The sequence below is a fragment of the Centropristis striata genome, chromosome 23, assembly GCF_030273125.1.
Source record: "Centropristis striata isolate RG_2023a ecotype Rhode Island chromosome 23, C.striata_1.0, whole genome shotgun sequence".
Lineage (NCBI taxonomy): Eukaryota > Metazoa > Chordata > Actinopteri > Perciformes > Serranidae > Centropristis > Centropristis striata.
The window spans coordinates 5,706,792-5,726,493 of NC_081539.1; the positions used below are offsets into that span (position 1 = coordinate 5,706,792).

Genomic DNA, 19,702 nt, shown 5'->3' on the forward strand with positions numbered 1-19,702 from the left:
AATGAAAGAAAGGACACACACACCTTCATCTGTGTGTGTGTGTGTGTGTGTGTGTGTGTGTGTGTGTGTGTGTGTGTGTGCAGCGCTGTGATTGAGCATCTTGTCTTGCCAGCTCCTGAATAAATGATGATGTCCTCCCTTTGCTCCTGCTCATCTATACTTAATGCTTTCTCTCTCTCTCTCTGTACTATAAAGTTCGGCCTGTGCTCTAAATCTCATCTGCCTCTCTCTCCTCCATCACTTACCTTCCTGCTGCTCCTTTCTTCTCCGTCTTCGCCTTTCAGCTTCAATGCTTCTTTTTCTGCTATTTCTTTCTTTTCTGTATGCATTTTCCCACCCACCTTACACCTGAAACTAAAGATAAACCCTTGACTTACACTGAAAATATATGTATGAAACCAAAGTAAGGAGTAATCAGAAGATAAAGAGACAGTGCCAAGACTAAAAAATCAGCTTATTTAGTATTTTCTGTCTGTTTTTACTGTTTAATAAAAAAAATGCATCCATGTCTTGAAATATTTAAATTTCTTAGGTTTGATTAGACAAACACAGACATTCTCATTTAGTTATTTAATCAATAAACTGTTTTTAGTTGATTTAATCCAGTACTATATCATGATAAATATCAATATTGCAATGTAAAGTAACGTATTTTGTTATTTTTTATCCTTTTGCATCAAAGTTTAATGTCCTTCTCTAAAGAAAAAAAGAAAAAGTATGCGTTTTCCCACCCACCTTACACCTTGAAACTAAAGATAAACCCTTGACTTACACTGAAAATATATGTATGAAACCAAAGTAAGGAGTAATCAGAAGATAAAGAGACAGTGCCAAGACTAAAAATCAGCTTTATGTAGTATTTTCTGTCTGTTTTTACTGTTTAATACATTTAATATGGACGGTTTTGCAGCTTTAGTGTATTGATATATTTAAATTTCTCGAGTTTGATTAGACAAACACAGACATTCTCATGTAGTTATATGATCAATAAATGTTTTTTAGTAGATATAATCCAGTACTATATCATGATAAATATTGATATTGCAATATGAAGTAACCCAGTCTGTGATAAGGTTCATATCATCTTGTTATTTTTCATCCTTTTGGATCAAAGTTTAATGTCCATTTCTAAAGAAAAACTTGCTGAAATATCATGAATTAGCTAAATGTTCATTTTATTATATTCAAAAACAATATGTCCACATATCATGGCAATATTGACATGTTTGCTACAATTATATCCCCCTTTCCACCAAAATTAGCTCATATGTGTTTTTTGCATCTGATTTTAGCTCTTTTCTTTCTTTTTGGGCTTTTTTCCCCCCTGGTGTGTCACGGTCGACATCATTAATGCACTGGTGTCTTACCACTTTCCAGACTCCTTTAACATATTACTTAATATAAATACATGTATAGATAAGAGTCCAAAACTCACAAAAAATCCCATTTGGTGGATTTTTTCCCACATTAAAATGTATCACCTTTATCACCACAAATATCAATATTGCAATATTGATATTATGTGACTTTTTAGTTTATCTCTTTGGTTGTTGACCTTTAAAATAAAAATAAAAAATTTAAATACTTATTCTACATATCACATTACATGCTACATTCACATATACAGGGGAAAAAGAAAATGTGTGTACATTCTTGAAAATATTGGCATGGTTATTAACATTTTCTCCATGTTATTGTTGTTATTTAGTCTCTGTCGCTGCACTACATTTCCCAGAGTGCACCTGTCACTCCTCGCTCGACTCCTTTGGAGTTTGTGCTGATGCTGTCTCAGTTTCTGTAGATGGAGCTCTTTTCTTCTGTTCACTCATGTCGGCTGTCACTGCTCGGAAGAAACCAGCTCCGTGTGCTCATGCCACTGTGTGTGTGTGTGTGTGTGTGTGTGTTATAAACTCTAGTATTTATCTATTGTGTGTGTGGAAAGTTTGAGATGATTTTAAATGCTTTAATAAAATGTTTTATCGCTACAAAAGGGACTCTCTGATCTTCGACAGGTGACTCTCAGCCTTCGTGTGTGTTATCTGAGCCTCCGGCAAGGCCGGCGGAAATGCACTTTATGCCTCTAACCTGACAAATCCCAAGCGTGCATGTATGTGTGTATGTGTGTGTGTGTGTGTGTGTGTGGTGACCATCCGGCCTGTTAATTTGATTGCGTAACAGGCTTAGGGGGCGCAGATTGTCTGGAATGGCATCCCGCTCGCTCTATCCGTGCTAGCTGCTGCCATGGAGAAGCTTTACACACACACACACACACACACACACACACACACACACACACACACACACACATACACACACACATTTACATTACATTGACATTTAAGGAGTTAAGCCGATGCTTTTACTACCCACAGCGACTGAGAGCAACGTAGAAACAAGCTGCAGGTTTTTAAACAGCAGCCGTTATAGTTTCTCTCTACACACACACACACACACACACACACACACTCACGCTCACACACTATAGGGATAAGAATACATAAGAGCAGTCTGGTTGGTATTATTACCAGAGTCCCGCTTGCATCTATTTTTATTAGCAGAGTTAATAAGGGATATGCAAGTGACATTGGAACTGTGGCGTCACTTCTCTCTCATTTCCTCTCTCTCTCTCTCTCTCTCTCTCTCTCTCTCTCTCTCTCTCTCTCACTCTCTCGATGTCACACACACTCTCTCTCTCACACACTCTTACACACACATGCACTCTTGCACACACTGACACCAGCTCTCAGCCAACTACTTCTTCCTTTTCAAGCCAAACTGATGTCGCAAATTTACCACAAAAAAAAGAAAAGAGAAAGAAAGTAAGGAAAGTTGCTCAACACAACATGTTTAGTTAGTGCGTTGAGTGATACTAACCCTCTGGTATTCTCACTTTTCACAGCTGTATTACTTTTATATAGCTCATTTAATATGTTACACCTGTTTACATCTCTGTATGAAAGCATTTAGGTCCTCTTGTTACATCTATGGCGGTTCTTTAACCTCCAGATTATTTGTTTTGATATTGTGAGTTAGGCCAAAGTTGTGGTGCTTTTTCAAAGCAGCCGTCTGACCTCTGACCTCAAGATATCAGAATGAAAATGAGCTCTATGGGTACCCACACATCTCCTCTTTACAGACATGCCCATTTCAAGGCAAAAAACACACCCCTTGCATTAAAAATGTGTTATTTCCGCCTATTTTATTTGAATATTTCTGCACACTAAACAGTATGTGAGCTGCACAAATCAGGTCTGACTGCAAAGCTGAGACTCTTGCGGATTCAATGAGCCCAATTTTCTTCATGTGTGATGATGTTAGTCCCTGTAGTAGCCATTTCAGCAGTAAGAGCTGTTGAAAAACTTGAGCTCAGTGTATAAAATGAGCTGCTGTGACCTCTAGGATAATCACAGCCTCATGAAACTTTACAGCCACAAACTAGAGACCTGGAGCATTCAGAGGATGTGCAGCTTTCACAGGTTTATTGACAATAAATGGATTCCTCAGCAGTATAGAGAACAGAAGTGCTCGCAATCAAATCGCCAAAAATACAGAAATTTACCAAATGTCAAAAGGTTTCTAAGACAAATCACAGCATGAATTCTTCCTCTGGTTGTCCTTGAGGTCTTGGTGTATTGGTGTAATATTCTGGAGGGATTTTTTTTAACCATTTTTATCCTTTCTCTGTATTTTAAAAAATCGCCTAATTCAGCAACAAATGTGTGCAACCGAGCCCTAGCGTTATATTCTGACATTTTGCATTATTTTACACTTTTAGATTCCCTTTTTTTACTTGGATGATCAATAAACATGAACATGAACATAAATGTATGATGATGCTGAGTAGAGCTGCAGAGCAGATGATATTTCCTGTATTGTTAAGTTTATGAATGTTTTTGACAGATAACGTGATAAAGGTGTTAAGGTCTCAGGTTCATAGAGGAAACACACACCAGAGAAACAAGTCTGGTCTCAGTGCAGCAGGCTTTATTAGGTCACAGGTAAAGTTACGCAACTCTGGACTCAGACTGATGTAACTCTCACAGGATGAGAATGAGCCCAGATTTCTGTAATATTTCACAATTTAATCATCTAGAAGTTGGACTTGCATGCAAACCGAATCCTATTTGCCAGTTACCTATGACATGGACAGGCCAAGAGCTGCTCAAGTCTCTTAGATTTATCAAACGAACGTAGAAACGAGCTCAGATCTGAATGTATATTTCTTCTTACGTCAGGATTCACGTGGGATTTATCAAACGATCGTATCTCTCCAATCACATCGTGAGAATGATCGGCTGTTGATAAATGTGGCGGCTCGAAACAAGCGCCATTTAAATACCACGCCCTGATATATATAATATATATATAATATATACCTGATTCAGATGGCTCGCCCCGAGAGTTTACGACACCAAAGGGCGCAATACGGACAGAAAAGTATTTATAGTTATAATATCAAATGAGTTCACTGAATATTTTACATTTGGAGCACAGACTTAAATTTTCCACAGCTTTTTGGTTGCAGCCAGGAGGTAAACAATGTTTTAAAGTAAGTTTTAATCCCAAAAGAAGAGGAATCTCTCAGAGGCAGAAAGTGAAACGCTGCAAATGAACAAACTCCCATCGAGGATGGAATATTTACATCCTGATAGATGAAGCCTGATAGCCTGCAGTGGAGTAAAACACATTGGCTATCTGCCGTCTTCTAATTATTCAAATATAATCTAACAAAGGGCTTGTGGTGTTCTTTTGCTTCTCTGTACGTTGGGCCCAGTTCCAGCTTATCATTGGCCCTCACTGGTGTGAATGGAAACCAGTGTACACTCAGGGAAGTGACAACAGGTGGAGGTAATCCAAGAAATGTCACGCATCCTGTCACCCGTCCACTCTGGCATTGTGTACATTGTGTTTGTGGCGGAGCTGCAACAGGTGGAGGATTTCAGGCCCACAGAGTCTCCTCCACATTGTGTCTCTGCCACAGTGTGTGTTCCAGTGTGTGTTCTAGTGTGTTGGTGTGTGTGTTACAGTGTGCTGAGGATATTTGATTTGCGTCATTGTTTGTCGCCTGGACGTCAGCTTGTGTTTGTCAGTCTGCTTGTTCTAGTGTGTTGATGTGTGTTTTAGTGTGTTTCTAGTGTGTTTTAGAGTGTTTCTAGTGTGTTGATGTGTGTTTTAGTGTGTTTCTAGTGTGTTTTAGAGTGTTTCTAGTGTGTTGATGTGTGTTTCTAGTGCTTGTTCTCGTGTGTTTTAGTGTGTTTTAGTGTTTCTAGTGTGCGTTCCAGTGTGTGTGTGTGTGTGTGTGTGTGTGTGTGTGTGTGTGTTCTGTAGGTGTTTGAGGATATTTGATTCGTGTCATTGTTTGTTTCCTGTTCATCAGCTTATGTTCTCAGTGTGAGTGTGTGTCTGTTTGCTTTTTGTTCTTGTATGTTTGGTTTTTGCAGGGATAAAAAGGGGAATCATAACTTATTTATTTGGTTTTACACTTAAAAATGTCCTTTGATTTGTAGCAGAAAGATTGCACAAAAAGTTGTGCCTTGATGTTGAATTGTGATAAATGCAAATGTAGATTTAGTGTTCAGTGCAAATAACCATGTTAAAATGCATAATTAGTTCTGTCACTTTATAATAATATTTTACTTACTTTATATATATATAGTTATGTTTATATAGTATATATATTTATAGTTATGTCACATATTTTTTTATTTTGGACATTAAGTCAGTCGTCATCGTTTTGTTTGATCATGTAAGTTTAATGCTTATAATCAAGGGAAGCTTTCAATCTACACACTATTCACACTGTTTGTTTTTTGTTTAATTGTGGTCATTTTTGAGACTAAAGAATACATTCTCAATATTTCTTGCTCAGAAAAGACACAGTATAATGTTGGAGGTTAAAAAAGGTTAAACTCATTTAACTTATTTAACTTAAAGTGCAATGGGCTGCAAAAAAGAAGGTTTTTCAATTTGTGCACTGAAAAAAATTGGAGTGACATTTACTTTAAAAAAGCTAGGCAAGTTTTTCCACACAGAAAGTGTTTGTAATCTTTACTCAGGCTGTTTCTAAGTAATATTTATTTAATAGAACCACTTATTTTTTATGAAAATACACAAGTAAATTGCAGATTCACTGATGTCCCTCAATTACATTTTACTTGGAAATATCAACTAATTAAGCCAGTGAACTGGTTGATTAAATTTTTGTACAAAACTGAGGTCACATAATAACAAACAATCACTAATTAATGCATTACATGAAAAACTGCTATTTTAATGTAAAAGTATTTCTTTGTAAAATTTATATAGATGATTGAAATAATAATTACAGGGCCAAAAACAATTTTTTTTTTCAGTGTGTGATACTGAAAGATACAAACAGAGCACCTTATAGTGTGTGTGTGTGTGTGTGTGTGTTGGTGTGTGTTCCATTGTGTTGGTGTGTGTTTCTAGTATGTGTTCCAGTTTGTTGCTGTTTTTTTTAGTGTGTGTTCCACTATGTTGGACTGTGCCAGTGTGTGTGTGTGTGTGTGTGTGTGTGTGTGTCTGTCTGTGTGTGTGTGGGCAGTAAGGGGATTCACGTTACCTCTCCCATCGTCCCTGTAACGCTGACGTGTCCTCAAATATTCCCCCTGAAACACACACTGCTCTACTGGCTGGACGTGGTGACGAAGCTCAGTTGTGGAAAAGTTTTCACATCTTTTATTCAAGTAGAAATAAAAACCTTTTAGTGTAAAAGCACTTAATTATGAGTGAAAGTCCTGCATTTGAAAATGTAGCAGTTAAAAAATATCCTCAGCAAAATGTACATAAAGAATTAAAAGTTAAATTTTAAACACGGTAAAGTGCCATTCATATAAAACTCACATTAAACTTTCATATCAAGGTGGGGGCCACAAAATATCGTAACGAGGGACGCAATTGGGCCGCGGGCCGCGAGTTTGAGCCCCATGATTTAGTGGGAAAAGAATCATCAGAAAATAAAATAATATTTGTTAATCTTCTTCTGTTCTGAGAGAAATTTAAAAGAATTCTTCGTGGCATTTTACTGCTTTTACACAGTCAGTTGACAGATTGGGTCTCAGTTTTATTGTGTTTTTGTGTGTTTTTTTGACTGGAATGTGCTGTAAGGCTGAAAGTTGGAAACTTGAGTGTGAACGTGTGAAGACAGAAGTGTGACTTCTCCTCGTCGTGGTATTAACTCATTGGCTGCAGAGCGGTGTGTGTGTGTGTGTGTGTGTGTGTGTGTGTGGAGTGAGCGGGGATCTCCAGGACACCTGATGGAAACACAGGGTGGAAGGTTACAGACGGGGGAGGGAGGGGGGGAGGGGGGATCCCGCTTCCCATCCCGATTTGGACCTGCCCCCCTCCCCTTCCTCTGGGTATCCCCCCTCTCTCTGACTCACACTTGTTTGCGAGTCCCAGTCCGAGTCACTGGCTGCCTCGGTGTTGCAGCAGACAGACTCTCAGCTCCTCGCTGCTCTTAGTGATGACACACCGCCAAGCCAAGTGTGTGTGCTCCGTCTCCAGCGTGGTCCGGGCCCTCAGGAGCCGGCTGAAGGCGCTCCGACGCCTTCTGCTGCTCGCTGGGACCCACGGGCACCCGGCCCAGACCTTTCAGCAAACTGGGGGGACAGTTTTAGGGTGCTGTGGACCAGTACAACCCAGTATGGCTGTGAGTAGTCATGAGTGTGTGTTTGAGTGGAAATGTTAAAACAACTTCTATGTATCTTGTTCAGTTGTTGTTCCAACTGGTTTTACTGCTCAGAACTGAGAGTCGGAAATTTAAAATGCCTAAAAATGCTAAAATGACTTTATTATAGTCTGTTGATTGCCGTTGCAGCCCTCATGATGATATTTTGTGGCCCTCACCTTGATATGAAAGTTTAATGTGAGTTTTATGTGAATGGAACTTTACCGTGTTGTGTGTGGAAGTTCCCTTTATTGCCCAAGCTGGAGCTTTGTTTCTTTTTTTGTCATTTTGTGTCTTTTTCTAGTAATTTTGTGAATTTTTTGTGTAATTTTGTGTTTTTTTTGGTCATTTTGTGTCTTTTTTTATTTTATTTTGTGTCTTTTTTTGGTAATTTTGATACTGCCTCCAGCAGCCCCCAGGTAATTTGAGTTTGAGAACTCTGTATTAGAACATAGATTTTCCATAAATTACAGAAAAACACCATATTATGATATGAAAACAAAAAAGTCATGCTATAGTATGTTGTTTTTTGTGCTGTGGACCAGTACAACCCAGTATGGCTGTGAGTCGTCATGAGTGTGTGTGAGTGGAAATGCAAACAATATTATATGTTTCTTTGTCAACTTCAAGTAGTTGTTCCAATGCTGCTGAATGCACCAATCGTGTGTGTGAAGTGCCGTGCTGTGAATGTTAGTTTCTCTCGATAGATTATATTTCCTTTGCTCTTTCCCAACATTCACCTGTTCCTCTCATCCCCCCTCATCTATTTCTCTGCCCTCAGCTCTGTGTTTAGCTCCACGTTTCGGTCTTTCTGTTTACTTCTCCGGTAACTTACAAACAGTAGTGGAGCAGGAAAAGGTCGACTCTGATTGGCTGTTCTCACGCACGTTTCTGACATTTAAAACTCACCTTAAAACCTATTTTTATTCCTTGGCTTTCAACCACGCATGAGATTCTGCTCTTGTTTTTAATGTTTTATGGTTTGCTTTTATTTATTGTTGTTGGGTTTGTTTTTTTAAAGCAATGAAACTATTTATTTTAGTGTTTATTCCTGTTTTATTTATTTTATTGTTCTTGTTCCGTTTGTTTATGTACAGCACTTTGTTGCGGCTATGGTTGTTTTAAAGTGCTTTACAAATAAAGTTGAGTTGAGTTGAGTTGACATGTTTGATGGAGTAAATATGCTCACAGCTGATCACCGTAATCCACCTGAAATTTATCGAGATCACTAATCGCTAGTGTTGCAAAGGGGCGGAAAATTTCCGGTAAATTTCCATGGGAAGTTAAGCTTGGGAATTTTGGAAATATTCCATATTGGAATCCTGGAATTTAGGAGAACTAATTGGGAATATATTATATACAAGCATAAATATAAGCAGAAGTCATAAGAAAACATCCATACAAAATGTTTTCAACAGATATTTCAACAGATTTATTTGTGCAAAACCATCCAAAAATCTCCACAAAGTCCCATTCATTAAATGAAAAATGCCACTCTTCCTCCAAAACGTTCCATTAAACATGCAAATCTTCCTTCAAGCAATCCTCTGCATTTTTGCTCAATCAATAGACTCTTCCTGCTCCTCATCAACATCCAACCACATGTCCCCTTCCTCAACATCCAACTCTGAGTCTTCCTCTTCAGTGTCACTTTCCAGCCTTGTTGAGGATGGCTCTGTGTCAGGCTCAAAGAGCCTTAGGTTTGCGCGAATGCCAACCAGCTTTTCCACTCTCACATTTGTGAGCCTGTTGCGAACCTTTGTGTGGGAGGGTTAGGGTTAGGGTTAGTGCACAGTGCCAGTAGGGGGTGTGGTCTCAATAGCCATGCAGTAAGCAGTGTGCTCTGTGCATGTGATTGAGGAATGGCATGGATATTCAAGTGTATTTGAACGGCATCTGTTTGTTTTAGTCAAGATTATGCTAAAATATACTTTCCTCAACAATATTTAAGTTCCCTAAGAAGAGCCAACCTTCAATTTTGAAAATTCCCAGTTTATTCCCATAAATTCCCGTTAATTCCCATTAATTCCCGTTAATTCCCTTAAATTCCCATGGAAAGTTTCCGTCTTTGAATAATTGCCCAGCCCTGTCAGAAAGTTGTATTTTTTTGCCGTCCTGTCACTTTTGAGTCTGTTCATGTGGTGTGAAAGGTGCAGTGATGGTATTCGATCCTTTACTGAGGTAAAAGTACTAAACTCAGGTGTCCTGTAGCTCACCTGGTAGAATGTGTCCCTTGTACCAGGCCGGGCCCTTTACTGCATGTCGTTGCCCCGGTTACCACCCGTCCTTGTCCACATCCAGCTTCTGGACTGTGGTGTGTAGTGACGACGGTTCATGTTTGGGTTCAGCTCTTCTGGCATCACATCAGAAAAAGCCCGTGCAGCTTGTTGCTGCTGAACGGTTTGAGTCGGATCTCGTCTCTGCTGAGCAGTCGCTGTTTATGTCTGTGAGATCAGCTGAAACCAGACGGCAGGCTGACCTTTCATCCTCCGTTTTTCATGTTTATTCTGAAAAAAAATCAGCAAATGTTAACAATTTTTTTAGATACAAGGACTGCACTGACGAGTCATTAATTCATTTGTGATATAAATAAACTGCTTACATCTGTGTGTGTGTGTGTGTGTGTGTGTATGTGTGTGTGTGTGTGTGTTACTGTGTGTTACTGTGTGTGTGTGTGTATGTCTGTGCGTTACTGTTAGTCTGTGTGTGTTACACCTTTCATTTGTTATTTCATATTTATTGAATTACCAGTAAACAACTTACATCTTGACCCCAACTAATATAATAGTTAACTCATATTTATTTATTTGTTTTTTTATTTCACACGATATATAATGTAGAGAACAATGTTTGGGGTGATTCAGAAGAGGTTTAATATTCATTTTATTTTTTTTGATTTATTCTTCAGTGTTATTAGTATTTGTTTTATTTAAATGTTCAGTAATTAACTGATACTTACATTTTTTATTTATTCCTTAATTAAGCTAATTTAGCTATTTTTTTATTTATTTTTTATTTAAATGGTCAGCAACTTTTGTTGCTTTGTTTTTTAATCTATTTTTTTTATTCTTATTTAATTAAATGGTTAGAAATGTATACTAAACGTTAATGATGTTAATTTAGCATTTATTTCATTTTTTTTACAATTTCTCATACATTGTATATGTAGTGTATAATAATGTTAAAATTCTTTTTTTTTTTTAAAGTTCAAGAAAGCAGCAGTTTTAGTATCTTTGCAGAGGGATATTGGTGCAAAAAACCCTGTAAAAAATTCACTGTATCAGCCGCTGTAATGAAAATTAGTGAAGTTTCCCCTCTGATATGCACATCATTATCAGATGCAATAATCCTATATTAATCAGGCTCTAATGATGATATATTTGTTACCGGGATGTGAAATTCTATGGAGTTATATGAAAGTATGTGGGAGCAGGAGGGGAAACTTCCTGCAGCCAGACATGCTGGTTTCCCGTCTGAGCAGCAGTTAAAAGCGCGTGCAGAGTTTATGTTAATTGAATATGATGGCTGTAATGTGTTGCATGGGGAGGTCTGCTGCTGCGTCTAACAACATCACACTGATTCACTCGGCTCACGAGGCTTCTTAATTAGATGTGATGGTGGACAGATGATGTTCAGCGCTGTGCTGCATCCTCTCCAGCTGTGTTACTGACGGCTCAGTGGAGACCTGTTAACCCCACTGTTTACATTAATCACATTTCATTTTCACTCACGAGTTCAGCTCCGAGAGATTGTGAAAACAAGATAAAACTATTATCGTGCCACTTCACAGTGACGCTCTCTTTTTGTCTGGTGTCATGAATCTAGTGCACCACTTTCCTTTGTTTAAACCCTCTGGAGTCTCCAGAAGCTCCACATCATGACTTCTTCATGACATCCAGACTAGAAAACAAAGCAGCGTGGAGCCCTACTGTAAATTTACCTCTAAAGTTCTGGCTGTAAACTCCATGAGGCCAGTTTCAGTTTGATGATGATGATATACCAAGTAAAACTGGAGACAAGCTCAAATAGATTTAGTATAAAATGATAGAACTGGATGGAACCCTCTTATATGGTAGATTTGACACCTTTGTTCACATTTGCAACATTTAAAATTCTTTATTGAGCATGATAGTGTTTTGAAAGTTAAAAAAAAAAGATTCAAAATCACATTTTATGTTGGACTAAAGGACTAAAAAAGACACAAAATGACTAAAAAAAGACACAAAATGACCAAAAAAAGACACAAAATGACAAAAAAGACACAAAATGACAAAAAAAGACACAAAATGACAAAAAAAAAGACACAAAATGACCGAAAAAGACACAACATGACCAAAAAAACCCACAGAAGACACAAAAGGACAAAAAAAGAAACAAAAACAGACGTGTGCAGGATTTTGCAGTGCTCAAAGACATATTTGATCACATTTATTTTGGTCTAATTTTATTTATTATGTTTACATATTGAAGGGTTTTCTTGGCTATTTTCAGTAGTTTGTGGCAAGAAATTCCACTGTTGAAAATAAAACTAACTTTTGCTATTATGATAATAATAATAATAATAATAATAATTATTATTATTATTATAATGCATTTGTATAGCACCTTTCATAAAAATACAAATACGTATATACAGCTCTAAGTGCGTTACCTTAAAAACAAATAAACACATAGGAAAACCAAGAAATGTTGATAATAATAACTAATAAATAAATAAATTATTATGTTCTCTGACACTCTGACATGTCCCGTTAATTACAAAATAAAAGACACGATGATTAATCAGCAAATTAATTAAAAATGAAATAATTCAGTCTGAGTTGCTGCAGCTCTTTTCAGACTTCTTCTGCATGTTTGGCTAAAAAAAAATGAGCTTCTTGATTAATTCCTGTGATTGAAAACAGAACAGACAAGAAGTTCTCAAGAAGTTCTCAAAGTGCTTTGAAATAAACGGAATCTGAAAATGCCAAAGTCAACCAGGCGACTCAATCTGGTGATGAAGCTGATATGAAGCTCTAGAACAGCCTCAAACCAGACCTGAAACTCTCAGCTGCTGCTCCAAAGATCACAAAATAAACCCAAAAGTCTGTTTGTTATGTTTTTTATTTACTGACCAAACCAAAGCTCACAACCAGCATTCGATATGACATTTTTTTTATATAGCTGCAAAGTAGATTAAAAGCTTAAATTTACCACCAGCCGGCAACATCGTGCCAATTTCCTCGAGTGTGTGAATCAGAAATGTGCCTTAATAATCAGCATGTGTTTGTGTGTCTGTTTGTGCACAATTGTAAAGGAAATGAACGCTAACAGGGACAATGACAGGTTAAAGAGGCAGGTAAAGTGCGTTTATGTGTGGGTGCATGCAGGTGTGTGTCTGTGTGTGTGTGTGCACGTGTTATTTGTGCACATGCATGTATATATATGTGTGTGTGTGTGTGTGTGTGTGTGTGTGTGTGTGTGTGTGTGTGTGTGTGTGTGTGTTTAGAGCACAGGTGCAGTTTTAATCCGTGTGATTAAGAGGTGCTACATGAGCATCCTGTCGCTTCGGCTCTGATCCTCCATCTGTGGTCTGACTCACACACACACACACACACACACACACGCATACACACACACACACACACACACACACACACACACACGCATTTTGAACATTCCTCATCCTCATAATCTATTTTTCTCAGACGGTCAGCAGCATCCCAACTATGTTTTTTGTGTTTGTCCGTCAGCTGTTTTGCGGCTCTTTCTCTGCGTCTTCGTCCTGATGAAAGAATCTCATTTGCATACGGCTGTGTGAGGTTTCATACTCGGTGCTGATGACATGCGGCGTGAATCGCATGTTTTTGTACGTGTGTGTGGCTGAGAGTGGAGAGTCAGCCTATTTTTAAACACCTTACATTGAGAAAAATGTTGTTTTTTAACACTAACAGGCGTTCAAGAAGCTTGCCTTAACAAAGTGCAGTGTAAAAATGTGGTTAGAATCTGGAACGATCTGATCAAAGACTAATTAAGCAACATTTTATTCCAGCTCTCAAACCTCAGAACAGTTTTCAGGGCTTTTTTGTTGTTGTTTGGCACCAAAAAGTTTGGAGGTTCAATATCCAGCTGAAGTAGAGATTATCAAGAAGCTGTCACTGTTTAACCCTCTGAACCCCAACAAGCTCATTCAGGGTGTTTTCTGCTCTTTTTACATTTTCCCTCTCTGTGTCCTTGTATTTAACTGCATCATATAAAAAAATATATAAATCGATATAAGTCCTGCAGCTTTATGGAATCAGCACAATCATGGCTAGAAGTGGGAACAACTCAAACTTGTCTTTGTGCAGAATAACAAAGTTAGAATGACATTTGAATGTAAAATAAGTAAATAAATACTAGAATAGAATAAAATGGAATTTATATCTAAACACTTTTCCAAGTGCCCACAAGTGTCATGAATGTTGTAAAACCAGTTTTCTCCACGTATTGTACATATTGAGGTATTGTCATGTCTCCAGCCTCTCCTGTCCTCTCCTCTCTGCTCTGTGTAAACAGCCTCTCCTGTCTGCTCTGAGGAGCAGAATTTAATGTTTTTAACAGGATCTGTTTAGTGAAAACGCTTTATTTTAAATGACACATGAAGAATAAAGAGATTCTGACACAGGTATCAACATTTTAAACTGTGTTTGGTCACCTTTTATAACTGAAACATTCAGAACCTATGATCCCTTCAAGGGCTGTTGGAAAGTTCAAATTTCAACAATAAAGCCTGTTTTCACAGTTTCTTCAACGATGAACAGTTTATTTTTGGCGATGTTTTAAAGAAAACATACATTTTAATACGGGATGGTGGGGTTCAGACTGTTAAGTTCATTTGCTGCGACTTTATATCCACAATCCACTACAGTTTCCTGACAGCTAAACAACAGTTACTAGTTAAATTCTAATGTATAATAACATAACACACTCAAAGCACCATTCTGCATTACACCTATTATATATAGATTTTGCTGATAAAACTTCTGTACTTTTTTGATTCTACTTGGAGTATTTTATAGTGAGGTAATTGTACTATTACTTGAGTAAAAGTACCTGAATACATGCCCATACATGTGGCTGCACCACCTCCTACTCCAGTTTACGACCTTTTTCCCATAAGGAAGAGAGGGAGAGAACAGAAAGAGAGAGGTGCAAACCACAGAGGAGAGGTGAGAATGGTTCAAATAAAGATAGAAAAAGCGAGAAAGAGGGAGGGAGGGAGGGGAAGATGTCTCTGAGGGAGAGAGAGAAAGTGGGAGAGAGAGAGAGAGAGAGATAGACAGACGAGGCACGGCGCCGGCTCCATCCTGCAGCCTCGCAGTCGATGCACAGGAGCATGTTAGCGCCACAGAGCCTCAGCCGCAGCCGGGACTACAGGACCCACAATGCACTGGGACACCCGGCAGCCAGCAGGTCACCCACCTGGGAGCTACAGGTACGGAGGAAGGAGAGAGTGAAGCAATAGGAGTAGAAAAGGAAAAACAGTTAGTGACAGGGAGACGAGGATGTGTTTTTGGAGCTCGGAGCAGAGAGGATGATGGGAAACGTAGTCTGGATGTGTTGATTTGTTTGGTGTATTGCATCGGTATCCAGAGTGCACGGAGCGAGGAGTGAGGAGGCTTCAGAGAGAGTTTAAAGGAGGGCCGGTGTCGCTGAGTACAGTCACACAGTATGGTGTCATTAGTCACTCAGCTACAGCGGGGAGCAGGTACCGGGGGTGGCTCCATGACAACTGTTCATCCATGTGTGTGTGCATGTAAGTGTGTGTGTGTGTGTGTGTGTGTGTGTGTGTCCCGTTTGAGTGTGTGTGTTTAATTTCCCACTGAGCGGATGACGAACGTTCGGGAGCTCTGCTCAACCTGTTGTGTGATTCACTGAGATGTGAAGAGGAATAGAAGAGGGAGACATGCTCACACTGATCACAGCGCTGCTCATTCCCACAATGCACTTTAGATAAAAAAAATTAAATAAAAAAACACCCAGATGACATGCCTGAACTTATGGAAGCCAGTTTCTGCCGTTTATTACAAAAAGAAGTGATAACTTGGCTTTGTTAAGATTTTTTTTTTTTTTGCCCATATTAAGTCGAAGTTATGAGATACAAAGTCATGACACTCTAGGTCATAATTATGACTTTTATCTCATAATTATGATTTTTTAAAATCTCATAATTTTGACTTTTTATCTCAATTATGACTTTTAATCTCATATTTTTGACTTTTTTTAATCTCATAATTATGACTTTTTATCTCATAATTTCGATTTTTAAAATCTCATAATTATGACTTTTTATCTCATAATTATGACTTTTTTTTAAATGTCATAATTAGAACTTTTATTTAACTGTTGATGGTTAAGCTGGAGCTCATTTTGAACTATTACGACTCTGTACCCTGAGCAGGTTCAAGGCTTTTTTTTTTTGCTCCTGTCACATTTTATTCAATTCAATATAAAAGTCCTGCAGATCTATGGAAACAACAGCATTAATGGCCAGAAGAAGGAATAACTCAAAATGTCTTTTGTGCAGAAAAACACAGTTATCATGACATAAATCATTAAAAAAAAAAGAAAAATTAAATTGAATAAATTGTTCGAATAAAAATTAATCTATCTATAGAACAAGTGTTACCTGTATTGGAGAAAAACTGGGGGCTCCACATGCTATACAGCCTGTCTTGTCCTCTCCCCTCTCCTCTGTGTAAACAGCCTGCAGTTCAGTCCAAGTTTCACTGAATTTTTGTCACGTGTTTGTTGGTCTCAGCTGAGTCATTTATGGCTTCACAGTGTCTCTGAGGGGCAGAATTTAATGTTTTTAACAGTTTCTTGTTAGTACACTTGGTTTATTTTTGGCAAAATTTTAAAGTGATTTTGATTAAATGGCATTTTTTCAAGCTTGGATTTGGTTATTTTTCCAGACGCACATGATTTGTTCAAGGAGCGTCAGAAATGTCAAAATCTGACACTGTAATTAGCTTTTATGGTTTCTGGCAGTGATTAATGGTGTAATTTTAATATATGTTCCTTGAAAGATAGTGGTTATGATCATTATGATAATTATTATCTTTATGGATTCATCTGCTAATCTTTTTAAAAATAATTGTCAGGTTTGTAGAAATGAATAAATTGCTTATCACAATTACTCAGAGCACAAAGTGACACCTTCACAGTGTTCGTTTTGTCCAACCAACTGTCCAGACCTCAACATTAATACTAATAAATTCATTTTTGCGTGAAAAAAATGACCTAAATAACTGTTAAATAGATGCCAACTAATGACAAAAATGGAAGAAAACGTTTATGTTTTGCATCTTCATCTGAAAACAAATCAATAAAGTGGACTTTAAAAGTAAAATATTTCCTTCTGGGATGTAGTGTAGGGATGTCATGATAATAAACATGAATTAATCATGTCCAGAACTCATATGTTTTATACAAAAAGCTTCATTTTAGCGAAGAGATCAGCAACATACACAACACAGCACTTGGAACACTTCCCAAACAATTTGAACAAACATTTAGCACAAAAGACTTTAAATTATTATTGGAAAAACATCTCTTAAATGGATACATATACTAATTATGAATTGTTATTTATAAATTAACCTTATTACTATTAATTTACTATTAAAAAATATAGAATAATATGTTAGTAAGGTATATTAACTACTACGCAATGAATATAGCTATAGTGCATTTAATGTATAAAGTGTAAAGAATGTATAAAAGATCCTGACTTTGAACATTTGCTATCTTTTATCATCTTGGTTTTCTTTTTGGTGTTTTCTTTTCTTTAGTTTCTTTTTTCTTCACTATTGCCATTTTTAATTATTTAAGTTTGTTTTAATTTAAGTTGTATGTACTGTAGGGTTGTCAAAAGTATCGATACTCAAAAAAGTATCGATACTAAAAGGTTGTATCCGGATACGAGTATCTGAAGCTTGTTATCATAGTTGCAGTTTCTTTTTGCACAACTGTTTTTTATTATAAATATTTAACCTGTGGCTCTGTTAATTTTTACATGTTGCATTTTTCTTGTTGATAAAAATATTTCTGTTACATTTTGGGATCTTTGTTTTTATCCTTGTGGTATCGAAAATGTTATCGAGTATCGAATATTTTCCAGAGTATTGGTATCGAGTTGAACATTTTAGTATCGTGACAACCCTAATGTACTGTATATTATATGTCGGACCCCAGGAAGAATAGCTGCAGTTGTGCTGCAGCTAACGGGGATCCAAATAAAACAATAAAAACAAACAATGTTTATTGTGTGAGCTCAGGCTGTAATAATGACCTGGACTGTGTTTGTGTTTGTGTTACAGGACGATGTGCCGATCAAGGAGATCAGCATCACTCATCATGTGAAGGAGGGATCGGAGAAGGCCGACCCGCGACAGTTTGAGCTGCGTAAAGTCCTGGGACAGGGCTCCTTCGGCAAGGTGAGTGTGTGTTTAACCCTTTATCGGGAGAAGAACGATATTTGGTAACTTCAGTGGATATCAAACTGGGGTCCCCATCAAGGTTATAATAGTTTTGGATTTTTCATTAGTTTTAGTTTTAATTTCGTTGTGAATTTTTGTTTTCAAATTCAGTTAGTTTTAGTTAGTTTTTAGAGTGAATTTTCTAGTTTTAGTTTAGTTTTTAGTTTTTGAAAATGCTTAATTTTAGTTTAGTTTTTATTAGTTTTAGTTTTTTTGTAATGGGCTATGTGTTGGGTGCCAGATTCAAAGAGGTCATAATAAATTTAGTCTTTATTTCCTTTGGTTTATCCATCTCAGCCCCAATAAGGTTATTAACTCTTACAGTTTTGAATTTTGTTTCGAGTGTAGACATCCCAGTCTCAGTAAACATATTTACCATGTGTTCCTGCAGGTTCAAATAGAAACACTGAATTATGTATGAAAAAAGTTGACAAAAATGAAAACTAAGGACATTTTCACTATAATTTTAGTTGGTTTTAGTTAGTTTTGTAACCACACAATACAGTTTCAGTTAGTTATCGTTTTTAAAAAAACTCTATCGAATCGAATAACGAATCTCTTTCGTTAGTTTTCGTTAACTATTATAACCTGGGTCCCCATGTCTCTCTGTGAGGTCGTAGAACCACATGGATTTCTTCCAGCTAATCAGCAAAGATCAGGTAATATTTGGAGAAAAAAGTTGCAAATTTACTTGATTAAAATGGTAAATCTACAAGAAAAAAGTCGCAGATTCAAGAGATTTAAAGTGGCAAATCTGCGCGAAAAAAGTCACAGATTTACGAGGAAAAAAAGTGGAAAAAAGCAACTTTTTTCTTGCAGATTTACCACTTTAATCTAGTAAATTTGCAACTTTTTTCTCCAAATATTACCCCTGTGACGTAGCCTGATCTTTGCTGATTAGCTGGAAGAAATCCATGTGGTTCTACGACCTCACAGAGAGACACGGGGACCTTATTTTCAGATCCACTGAAGTTACCAAATATAGTTTTTCAAATTTCAAAATTACTAGATTAAAGTGGCAAGAAAAAAAGTCGCAGAATCAAGAGATTTAAAGTGGCAAATCTGCGCGAAAAACGTCACAGATTTACGAGAAAAAGTGGAAAAAAGGAACTTTTTTTCTTGCAGATTCACCACTTTAAATCTCATAAATCTGCACATTTTTTCTTGTAGATTTGCCACTTTAATCTCGTAAATTAATTTCTCTAAATATTACCTCCCCTCCCCCGGGTCTGTATGTTTTTTTTTTACATATTCTGGCAGTATGTAATATCCTCCAATATTCTCTAGGGTTGAAATTTGGAATTTGCAAGTATTTCAATGAGTGCTGTATTAAGGGTTAATCTACCTCTCAGTGCTTGTGTAATGTTTCCCTGCACCTGTGTTGTTTTGAGCCTGTTTTCATGGAGACGGCAGGCCGAGGGTCCTTCACACTCCGCTTAGTATCATCGTCTTTATGAATGAACAATTAGCCTCCAGCTAAGGAGCCGTGTGTGTGTGTGTGTGTGTTTCT

At 37.3% G+C, this 19,702-nt stretch overlaps 1 protein-coding gene across 2 annotated transcripts in view; it reads left to right on the plus strand.

Annotated features, from left to right (window-relative positions):
• Positions 1-19,702, plus strand: part of LOC131961872 (ribosomal protein S6 kinase alpha-3) — an 80,301-nt gene that overhangs the window by 32,623 nt on the left and 27,976 nt on the right. For both annotated transcript variants that reach the window (XM_059326787.1, XM_059326788.1), the window contains exon 3: positions 18,034-18,150. In XM_059326787.1, the coding sequence (XP_059182770.1) occupies positions 18,034-18,150 (117 nt within the window). The remainder of the gene's footprint in view (positions 1-18,033; positions 18,151-19,702) is intronic.